The 12002-nt window shown below is 43.4% G+C and overlaps 1 protein-coding gene across 12 annotated transcripts in view; it reads right to left on the bottom strand.

Annotated features, from left to right (window-relative positions):
• PTPN3 (protein tyrosine phosphatase non-receptor type 3) overlaps nucleotides 1–12002 on the bottom strand; it is a 116530-nt gene that overhangs the window by 49348 nt on the left and 55180 nt on the right. For all 12 annotated transcript variants that reach the window (XM_069575473.1, XM_069575480.1, XM_069575479.1 and 9 more), the window contains 3 exons: nucleotides 7568–7688; nucleotides 6327–6414; nucleotides 774–862 (listed from right to left, as the gene is read on the bottom strand). In XM_069575473.1, the coding sequence (XP_069431574.1) occupies nucleotides 774–862; nucleotides 6327–6414; nucleotides 7568–7688 (298 nt within the window). The remainder of the gene's footprint in view (nucleotides 1–773; nucleotides 863–6326; nucleotides 6415–7567; nucleotides 7689–12002) is intronic.

Genomic DNA, 12002 nt, shown 5'->3' with positions numbered 1-12002 from the left:
CCAGGGCCCAGCTGCTTTGCAACTTAAAAGCCACTTAACAGCCATGTGTCAACTAGCCTCTTGTCTGCAGAGTAACACAATTAGAGCCACCATGAACTGAGCCTTTTTTATGCACCACGTCCTCTGCTTCAAGCTTTACGGCAGCCCCTCCCCTAAGCCTTGCAACAGTCCAAATCGTTATAACCAATTTTCAGATGAGGAAACTAAGGCTGGGAGATATCCCGTAAGCGCTCCAGGTCATTCATCCAGAGATGCTTGAAGCCAGGATAGGAGCATGTACTCTTAATTCCTCCAGCAGAGAGCCTTAGGAACAACGGGGACAGCACTGCCTTTCTCAGATTTGTGATGATTCGAGTCTTTTGGGTCTCCTCAGGTTTTAGACCAGAATCGGGCACAAAGCTTCAGTTAATAACTCAGGAACTGCACAGAAAATACAACTCCTGCTCAGAGGAAGTTCTCTGGATTCTGGCTCATGTGCCGCCCAGGAAGGATTCCTTAACACCAGAACCTGCCTTGTGCTGTTTTTATCCATGTTTCACAGAGTATCCCAAACCACAGGGTGACCAAGGCAGAAGGGGATGTCCAGTAATAACCAGAAGAATTTTCCCAGGCACAGAATCTGGATGAATTGTAGAGGTCAGAGGTAAAAACTTGGGAGAAAGTCTCTGTCCCTTCTTTAGAAATAAAAGTTTAAAATTAGAGGTACTGTTACTTTTGTTCAGCATATTTTTAAAGCATGATTCAGAGAATAATTAGAACTGGTTTGCACTTACCAAGGATAGAAACTTGTGCAAATATATTTTCGGTACACAGCGATGCCCGCAGAAGCAATTCCAATCATTAGATCTAAATTGTGCAGATCCTGTAAAATAGGAAGACCTCAGATTCACAGTGTGTTACTGTCATGCTTATGGCCTCTGGTAACTCAAGCACCCACGCTTTTATAAATAGCACGAAGTATAAGCTCCAAAAGGAAGATTATAGAAAACAGGCAAAAATCTCCTCTTAACAGACAAACTTAAGATCTAAGTACTTAGCACCAAATTCTCCTAAAGTGAAAATATACTGCCTGACAGCAACACCTGGGTCCTGCCAGGTTACAGAGTTATTAGGCAAGCTCACTCATTCCACAGAATCAGAGAAATGAACATCTGCCTTTATACTTTCAATAATGAGTATCAGACACCGCATTAAAAACAGAAAAGCCTCATCCCCCACACTGCTTTAAACAAATCTCAGCTCCCATCACTGCAAAGGCTTTAGCTGAAGTGTAGCACTGCTGATTCTAAACCCAATGAAGAAATAAAATACGGCTTTTAGATCCAATATATTCAACATTTTTAAGAGCCTATGTGCTAGGCATTGTTGTAGATAATTAAGATGACAAAAGAAAGATACGGTGATGAAAGCTATCTTAAATCTGTTAAAGAACAAGTAATGAAAATTTTAAAATAAAACAGTTCCATCACGGGGAATGCCCTGGGGGTCCAGCAGTTAAGACTCAGCTTCCGCTGCTGGGAACCTGGGTCTGATCCCTGGCTGGGGAACTGAGATCTTGCATGCTGTGCAGCATGGCCAAAGAGCAAACCAAACCAAAGGAAAACAGTTTCTCCCCCTAAATAATCTACATTCTATTTACCCACTCGGATACTCATAATTTTATTTTTGATGTGAACTATTTATTAAAAGTCTTTATTGAATGTGCTAAAATATTGCTTCTGTTTTTCAGGTTTGGTTCTTTGGCCCCAAAGAGTATGAGATCTTAGCTTCTGGACAAGGGATTTAGCCTGTATCCCCTACACTGGAAGGTGAATAACTGGACCACTGGACCACCAAGGAAGTCCCTCTTAATTTTCAAGAAGGAGCAGAGTTACCAGTGAGTGTGAACCTTAGATCTGTCACTTACTAGCTATGTTGGTTTGGGCTACTGAGCCTCAATTTTTCCTTTTGTGCAATAAGGATTATCGAATCCACCTCTAACAGTTTTATCAGGTTGAACTTAGAGAATATAAGAACGTAGAACAGGGCCTGGAGTAGGTATAATAAACATTCATCTCATTCACCTCCCAAGAGATAGCGGGATGAATCACTTATGAACAGTGATGTGCCTGTGGGGAGTTGAAGAAACTGACCAAAGCAAATGCTCCTGACACATGGAGCATCCAGAGAGTAATCCCGACTGGGCCCCCAGCTGAAATCACACGCAGAAAGCAAAACCAAACCACAAGCTGAAAACCAGGGTGGCATCGAAACATGATACTTGGAATCGGAATACATGGAAATATGAGGCAGGTGGGAGAGAAAATTAGCAAACAAAATAAAAATTGAGTGCAGAATAAAGCAATAAATGAACGCTTTGGGTGGGCCAGTGACATGGGTCTCAAATCTCCTGGTGGCATGATGCTCCCATCTGCACCACACCCACAGCAGCGAGGACAGGTACTGCCGGCTAAATTCAGGCCCATCTCCACCTTCCAGCTCGTGGAGCAGGACTGTGTGACTAGTCCTGGCTAATGAGCTATGATCAGAAGGGATGCATCTGGAACAATGGCTACTATGGACTGCTGCTGCTAAGTCGCTTCAGTCGTGTCCGACTCTGTGTGACCCCATAGACGGCAGCCCCCAGGGCTCCCCTGTCCCTGGGATTCTCCAGGCAAGAACACTGGAGTGGGTTGCCATTTCCTTCCCCGATGCATGAAGGTGAAAAGTGAAAGTGAAGTCGCTCAATCGTGTCCGACTCTTCGCGACCCCATGGACTGCAGCCTACCAGGCTCATCTGTCCATGGGATTTTCCAGGCAAGAGTACTAGAGTGGGTTGCCATTGCCTTCTCCAACTATGGACTAGGTGGACTAGGTATTCAGTTACTATTTGTTTTCTTTGGATACGATGTAGGCCAATTACAGGCAGAAAACGTAAAGGTCAGTTGCCAATTAGACTGAAAGACGAACTCCCCAGGTCGGTAGATGCCCAATATGCTACCGGAAAAGAGGGGAGAAATAACTCCAGAAAGAGTGGAGAGGTGGAGCCAAAGTGAAAACAACGCCCAGCTGTGGATGTGACTGGTGATGGTAATACAGTTTGATGCTGTAAAGAGCAATATTGCAAAGGAACCTGACATGTCAGGTCCATGAATCAAGGCAAACTGGAAGTGGTCAAACTGGAGATGGCAAGAGTGAACGTTGACATTCTAGGAATCAGTGAACTAAAATGGACTGGAATGGGTGAATTTAATTCAGATGACCATTATATCTACTACTGTGGGCAGGAATCCCTTAGAAGAAATGGAGTAGCCCTCATAGTCATCAAAAGAGTCAAAATGCAGTACTTTTGGGCAATCTCAAAAATGACAGAATAATATGTTTGTTTCCAAGGCAAACCATTCATTATCACAGTAATCCAAGTCTATGCCCCAACCAGTAATGCTGAAGAAGCTGAAATTGAATGGTTCTATGAAGACTTACAAGACCTTTCAGAACTAACAGCCCAAAAAGATGTCCTTTCCATTATAGGGGACTGGAATGCAAAAGTAGGAAGTCAAGAGATACCTGGAGTAACAGGCAAATTTGGCCTTGGTGTACAGAATGAAGCAGGGCAAGGGCTAATAGAGTTTTGCTAAGAGAACGCACTGGTCACAGCAAACACCCTCTTCCAACAACACAAGAGAAGATTCTACACATGGACATCACCAGATGGTAAATATCGAAATCAGATTGATTATATTCTTTGCAGCTGAAGATAGAGAAGCTCTATATACAGTCAGCAAAAACAAGACCAGGAGCTGACTGTGGCTCAGATCATGAACTCCTTATTGCCAAATTCAGACTTAAATTGAAGAAAGTAGGGAAAACCACTAGACCATTCAGGTATGACCTAAATCAAATCCTTACGATTATACAGTGGAAGTGAGAAACAGATTCAAGGGATTAGATCTGATAGAATGCCTAAAGAACTGTAGAGGAGGTTTGTGACATTGTACAGGAGGCAGGTATCAAAACCATCCCCCCAAAAAAGAAAGGCAAAAAGACAAAATGATTGTCTGAGGAGGCCTTACAAATAGCTGAGAAAAGAAGAGAAGCTAAAGGCAAAGGAGAAAAGGAAAGATATACCCATTTGCATGCAGAGTTCCAAAGAACAGCAAGGAGAGATAAGAAAATCTTCCTCAGTGATCAATGCAAAGAAACAGAGGAAAACAATAGAATGGGAAAGACCAGAGATCTCTTCAAGAGAATTAGAGATACCAAGGGAACATTTCATGCAAAGATGGGTACAATTAAGGACAGAAATGGTATGAACCTAACAGAAACAAGATATTAAGAAGAGGTGGCAAGAATACACAGAAGAACAATACAAAAAATATCTTCATGACCCAGATAATCATGATGGTGTGATCACCCACCTAGAGCCAGACATCCTATAATACCAAGTCAAGTAGGCCTTAGGAAGCATCACTACGAACAAAGCTAGTGGAGGTGATGGAATTCCAGTTGAGCTATTTCAAATCCTAAAAGATGATGCTGTTAAAATGCTGCACTCAATAATGCCAGCAAATTTGGAAAACTCAGCAGGGGCCATAGGACTGGAAAAGGTCAGTTTTCATTCCAATCCCAAAGAAGGGCAATGCCAGAGAATGTTCAAACTACTGAATGACTGCACTCATCTCACACGCTAGCAAAGTAATGCTCAAAATTCTCCAAGCCAGGCTTCAATAGTATGTGAACCATGAACTTCCAAATGTTCAAACTAGATTTATAAAAGGCAGAGGAATGAGAGATCAAATTGCCAACACCTGCTGGATCATAGAAAAAGCAAGAGAGCTCCAGAAAAACATCTACTTCTGCTTTATTGATTATCCCAAAGCCTTTGACTATGTAGATCATGACAAAATGGAAAATTCTGAAAGAGATGGGAAAACCAGACCACCTTACCTGCCTCCTGAGAAATCTGTATGCAGGTCAAGAACCAACAGTTAGAATTGGACATCGAACAACAGTCTGGTTCCGAATTAGCAAAGGAGCATGTCAAGGCTACATATTGTCACCTGGCTTATTTAACTTATTATATGCAGAGTACATCATGCAAAATGCTGGGTGGGATGAAGCACAAACTGGAATCAAGACTGCTGAGAAATATCAATAACCTCAGATATACAGATGACACCACACTTACGGCAGAAAGTGAAGAAGAATTAAAGAGCCTTTTGATGAAACTGAAAGAGGAGAGTGAAAAAGTTGGGTTAAAATTCAACATTTAGAAAACTAAGATCATGGCATCTGGTCCCATCACTCCACGGCAGATAGATGGGGAAACAGTGGAAACAGTGACAGACTATTTTCTTGGGCTCCAAAATCACTGCAGATGGTGACTGCAGCCAAGAAATTAAAAGACACTTGCTCCTTGGAAGAAAAGCTATGTATGACCAACCTAGACAGCATATTAAAAAGCAGAGACATTACTTTTCCAACAAAGTTCCATCTAGTCAAACCTATGGTTTTTCCAGTGTCAATGTTTGGATGTGAGATTTGGACTATAAAGAAAGCTGAGTGCTGAAGAATTGATGCTTTTGAACTATGGTGCTGGAGAAGACTCTTGAGTGTCCCTTGGACTGCAAGGAGATCCAACCAGTCCATCCTAAAGGAGATCAGTCCTAAGCATTCATTGGAAGGACTGATGCTAAAGCGGAAACTCCAATACTTTGGCCATCTGATGCAAAGAACTGACTCATTTGAAAAGATCTGATGCTGGGAAAGATTGAGGGCAGGAGGAGAAGGGGACGACAGAGGTTGAGATGGTTGGATGGCATCACTGACTCAATGGACATGGGTTTCAGTAAACTCAGGAGTTGGTGATGGACGGGGAGGCCTGGCATGCTGCACTCCATGCAGTCACAAAGAGTCGGACACGACTGAACTGAACTGATCATCATAATAAAAATTATCACATTTGAGTACATAATAGGTTCTAACTTGAGCAGCACTAAGATTAAACAGTAGAAACCTTGGCTCATTAAAGAGCTAATTGGAAAATGGAAATTTATACATTTTTCACCTCTTTAACCATGAGATGGTCTTATAAAAATTACTTGTTTCTAGCCCACATCACCCTCCAAGAGTAAAAAGTCTTCAAGTACAAAGGAAAACATGAAAAAACCAAGTAGATAGTGGATAAATAACCAGTAAAACTTAATATTATTTTATAAACTTTTCAGATACCTTAAAAAAAAAAGATCTTTTTTATTTGAAACTGGAAAAGTTTCAAAGCAGCTTTCAGATGTTCAGAAATTAAAACTGAAAAAAGTTTTGAATTACAACATGTCGAAGGTACCTACCCTACCACCGTGCAGCTCCACTCCATAGAAGTCGAGGGTCCGAGCTATGTTGATAAAGCAAGATTCTGCTTCCGATTGCTTTAGCCCACTACAGAGGCAGAGGGAATACACAGTGTTTATCCAACAAACAGAACATTAACTCCAAATTTTAAAGCTAATAAAAATCTTAAAAAATTGGTATCATTACTATAAGGCGATTAAATGCCTTACACTATTCATCTTAAACAACTGAACCCCCAAAGCTACTAAACCAAGTTTTTTTTTTCTTGTCCACTGACTATGATTTCATTTAGCCCTCATGTTCCTATATTAAATAACACCTCTCATTTAGTGAGTTCTCAACATCCAGAGACAAAGACTGTCTCCTTCTGCAATCCCCACCCCACTTTTTCCAAGTTGCTAAGTTAGCACATGCTCTTTAGGTCTTTCGGCCTTTATCTATCCTTTTAGCAGCAGCCTCAAACTTCCAAACGTCACTGTACTATTTTAGGATGCTGGCTCCTGCATGGGGAGCAATTCTGGGAGAGGATTGGCAGTGCCTCTTTGAAGGGACACTGGTTGCTTAGGCCTTTGTTTTTTAAGGCCTTCCTGAGAATGTGAGGTCCCTTGAAACCTGGCCTTCTGGGTCAGGGTGGCCCTTATTTGACCCAGACTGAATAGAGCCACTGCAGCTTGAAGAGAAAGGAGGTGAGGGAAGAGGAGGCCAGAGTAGGGTGACTTTGCTGGAATGGAGGCTTGGCCCGAGGCAGCTACAGAAGGCTGGTGCTCCCCTCTGGAAGGAAGGCGGATTCACCAACTGAACCAGTGAGGGCTGGGATTTACCCAGCCTGACAGCACGTAGGTCTGAATAGACAGGCAGTCTAGACCTTCAACACCACTTAAGGGAATGGTCCATTTCACTAAATGTAGGAAACCATTCAAAGATTTGTTTGGTAGAGTCAACGTGTGGGGAAGCCAAGTTTACAATGGGCATCTCCTTCAGGAATTAATGGATTTCAATGACATCCTGAAAGAGAACACAGCAAGTCATCCCGAATTCTCATAGGATTTCCTACTTTACAGAAATGCTAAGTTACGCCAAATATACCTGTCACCATAAGAGCTCAAGGTTCACAAACCTCCCACTTCTTGAAAGAGCACTCATGAGCAAAAGCCAGAGAAGACGACATCAAACCCAAGGGGATGCGAGGTCTGACAGCACCGACCTGAGTACCCAAAGTAGGTCACCCGCCCCTCCTCACCTGTGCTGCTCATGTAGCGACTCAACCTTTGCTAAGAAGTCCTCGCTCTGATCCGGTATGAACTGACTATCAGAGAGATAGCCTGGAAGGTGAATGGAAGAATCGTAGTCTCCGAAATGAGCTATCAAGACAGAATGAGGGGAAGAGCACCTTTTCAATGCGGTCTGTATTTTTAAGCATCTACATCACGAGGAAAAAAAAAATTCATCAGAAATACTCTCTGCTATTAATATCGATGTCTCCCATCCCAGAAGGGAAGGAGATGAGCAAGGTGGTTGCTTAAGTGAATTTCATCCCCAATTTACAAACTCAGATGCAAGGGTATTTCCTTTACAATTACTTGGTCTGGCTCACCCTCGACTGACATCACACAGAAGGACTGCTCTTTGAGACCTGGGCTGTGATGAAGGGGTCTGTGTTCTCCTTTCACTGTTCCTTGAGGGCTAGGAGTAGCTCACCTTCCTTTCTTGAGCCTGGCATCGAGGCATGGCACATAGTAGGTACTTGGGTGCTTGGAACTGACCTGTACAGAGGCTACTGCAAAGTTGAACTTTGCAAGAGGAAAAGGGCAGACTTGGTCATGGGTGGACCACAGGCCAGGAAGGCCAGCTAAATGTGGCTAAGCTGTGGACAGGAGTGTCAGGGCTATACTATGTAAGCACAAGTGTGGCTTACAGGTGAGTCTTTTCATGGTGAAGCGTATGACAGTGCATTTACAAGAAGTAATTTAGATGCCCTTAGGCAGGGTCCCCAATGAAGAAAGCTCGAAGAAGCCTTAGAATCAGCTCATCCGAACTCTGAGTCTTAAAGGAAAAGAAATCTGAGGTCCAGAGACAAGAAAGGACCTCCCCCATCACAGAGCCATTTTTCAGCAGTCACGGCCAGAACCCAGCTAGAGTTCCCATCATTACACCAGCCTGCCTGCCAGGCCTACGAACTGCTGCTGGCCATTTGCAGATGACAGTGGTCACGTCCCCAGAGGGAAGCCAAACACTGCAAATGGCTTTCCTGAGGTCAAACAACTCAAGGCAGAGTCCTATTAAAGTGAATGCCGCATGTTACATCAGCTCATGAAGACCTTAGAGCTTGACTTGGTCATCCATCATGCAAACGAATAGTCCCAACCCCTGTGCCTTTCTGCAAACACAGAGCAAATTTCTCTCTTTAGTCAGGTCACTGACAAATATCTGTACTTAATATAAAACCAAAGAACTCCCTCTAGGGGGTTCTGTGAGGGTCAAAGGCCATTATATAAAAATACGCATTTTCAAAAACTTCATTCTTTGACCCTCACAGACCCTTGAAATCTTAGTCGGCTACTCTGCAATGCCCTGTGCCAACCACTAGGGGGAAATAAAGTTAAACCAGTCTTTGGAAACCATCTGCAAAGCACAGGGCAGTTTTCACATTGAATTTAATGACCAATGACATCACCTCACTAGACGCTCTTGATAACCTAGTGACAGGCATTGCTTTTATCCCCATTAAACAGATAAAGGAACTAAGACTCAAGGAAGGAACCTGCCCACTGCTGCCCAGGCTGGTAACTTGGAGCCTAGACTTGGACCACAATCCATCCTCTTTATCTACTTACTGTACCACAAGCCCAAAACTCCAGAGCAACACACTTTTCTATTTGTGGGGAAGCAACACACGAGAAAGCTAACTATAGCAAAAAGAAAAGGAAATAAGCGCTTATGTGGGAAATACCTTGTCTTTTAAGTCCCATGCATTTTTCTGCGGGACAGAAGGTGTCTCGGGTACTCAAATGTATGGCGTGTCAAGCTTTCCTGTTGGGAAAGTCCTTGCCTTGCTATTCATCATAGTCTAACTTGATCTTGGAGGCTCTTCTTAGGGGTCATCACTAGGAAGCTTTCCCACACTATGCCCCCCTGTACCTCCTATCCCCCTCACCAAGGAGAACAGAGCGAGTGCCTCCCCTGGGTCCATCCTCTCTGCCAGCATCAGCTGGTCCAGCTCTGCCTCCCACCAGCTGCAGACCCCTTGCAGAGAGCAGTCATGCTCTCTCTGTGCAGCTTGGGGAATGTGCAGAACCCACACATGGCAGGGGCTCAGAGACCATTATAGAACAGATACGTTATTTTCAAAAACTTCATCCTCTGACCCGCACAGATCCTTGGCAGGCCACCAGCAATTTTTCACCATCAAGTCCTTTCAGATTCTATCCACAGATCACTTTACTTTTTATCTGGTCAGAACATGTGCCTTTGGTTGGCATCGCTGACCACTGGTAGGCTTGTCTTCATGTCAGATGTCTCTCTGGGACAATCTGGCAAAGTGTATCAGATAAAGTTTAGGCTTGCTCTTTGATCAAGCAATTTCATATCCAAGAATTAATCTTACAGAAATCTATGCACAGAAGTGTAAGATAATGTATGTAGGTATATATACTTGAGGGTGGAAGAATAAGAAACCTCTACTTAAAACTGCTCATCTGACAACTTATGATATTATTAGCATGACAGTCATGCTCAAATTTGCACTGCAGCTAGTTTAGACTTTTTAAGTGCTCATAACTTTCTTTAGTCCCTATTCTATTGGTTCTTTGTAGAGGAAAACTTGACTGCTGAAACTTAGGAATTTCATTTGGGATTCTAGATTTGGCCACTGGAAAAGGCCCCTGATGCTGGCAAAGATGGAAGGCAGAAAGAGAAGGGGGTGACAAGAGTATGAGATGGCTGGACAGCATCACCAATTCAATGGACATGAGTGTGAGCAAACTCTAGGAGATAGTGAAGGACAGAGGAGCTTGGCATGCTACAGTCCATGAGGTCGCAGTCAGACATGACTTAGCGACTGAACAATAACAAATAGTTTGTTTACAATAGGCTGTTCCCTTTTAAGATTTTTCTTTTTTGATGTGGACTATTTTTTAAAGTATTTATCGAATTTGTTACAATACTGCTTCTGTTATGTTCTAGGTTTTTGGCCATGGGGGGGGGGGGCATGTGGGATCTCAGTTTCTCGACCAGGGATCAAACCCACACCCTCTCCATGGGAAGGCAAAAGTCTTAACCAAAGGATTACCAGGGAAGTCCCCAGTAGGCTGTTCCTTAGTTTTCTGCTGGGCAGAAAAGAAAATATAGTACGAATTAAACATTGTAATATTTGCCATCAGCCAGGCACTATTTTAAGAGTTTTACGTCTATTTCATTTTTGCTATGACCCTATGATTAGATACTGTTATCATCCCTACCAGACAGATGAAGCTGAGACCCAGAGAGGCTCAAAGTCAGGTAGGTATAAGCGGAAGACCTGAGGCCCAGGTAGTGTGGCTTCAGCCTGTGCTTTCACTGACTCAGTTAACAGCAATGGTCCAACTCTAAAGAGCTTCTAGTTATCACCTTCCCAGGTGATACATGAACTGAACAGTCCTGTTCCAAGCTGTCCTACTCACCATCACCACCTCCCTCTTACAGGTGAGAAAGCTGAGACTCAGCAAGGTAACACCACATTAGAAGCAGATGGAGGGCCGGGTTTGAATGGAGTTGGCGTACAAAGCTAAGTTCTTCCTGGTGCTCCTCTCCTTCAAATCTGAAGCTCTAGCTGTGGGTACCAGATTCACTCTGAGATATGGGAAAAAACCTCTCCTCAGCAGACCAGCCTGGCAGAGATGGAGTCCACTGGGTCTAGTGACCACTAAGAACACAGGTTGGCTGGTGTCATTTCCCACATGGACGGGACAAGGCCAGGTCTATTTCAGCTGTACTGAAGGGAGAGGGGATCTTGCATCCACCCGGGCTCACCCCTGCGCCACCTCTTCCATCTCTCCCACTGGGGAGAAGGAGATGCAGCTATGTGGGGAGATGATTGAATAAGTGGATTCTTCCTTCAGCTTAAACAGGCCTTGATGGAAAATTCCATCTGGACTTTCCATCCCACATGGCAGCCACTAACCACACGTGGCTAGCAAGCACGTGACATGTGGCTGGTCCAAACTGAGATGTGCTGGGAGTGTAAAACCTGGACTGGTTTCAAAGACCTACTGTGGGAAAAAAAAAAAAAGGAAAATACCTTAACTATTTTTACATGGATTACATATTAAAATAATATTCTGAATCTACTGAGCTAAGTACATTAATATGATCCATTTTGTTTCACTTTAATATGGCTACCAGAAAAGCTTAAAACTACATGTGCGGCTCCCATTATATTTCTATTCTACTGTGCTGCTCCAGGCCTATAACCCATCACTCTGCTGAAACTAAAAATAAAATTCCTAAGATCCCAGCAGTGTTTCTGAGCAGTACCCAGCAAGTACTGGGAGTGACCTCCAGCAAATTTCTGAACCTATCTGGGTCTTTGTTCCCACATCTATACGAAGTGACTGGTGGAAGCATTTGCCCCACTGGGATTTGCTACAGAGTCAAATCTGATTGTGACTGAAGCCTCTGGAAACTGACTAAAGCCACTG

Source organism: Ovis canadensis, chromosome 2 (assembly GCF_042477335.2).
Source record: "Ovis canadensis isolate MfBH-ARS-UI-01 breed Bighorn chromosome 2, ARS-UI_OviCan_v2, whole genome shotgun sequence".
In the NCBI taxonomy this organism is placed as follows: domain Eukaryota; kingdom Metazoa; phylum Chordata; class Mammalia; order Artiodactyla; family Bovidae; genus Ovis; species Ovis canadensis.
This window is presented reverse-complemented; position numbering and strand designations above follow the sequence as displayed.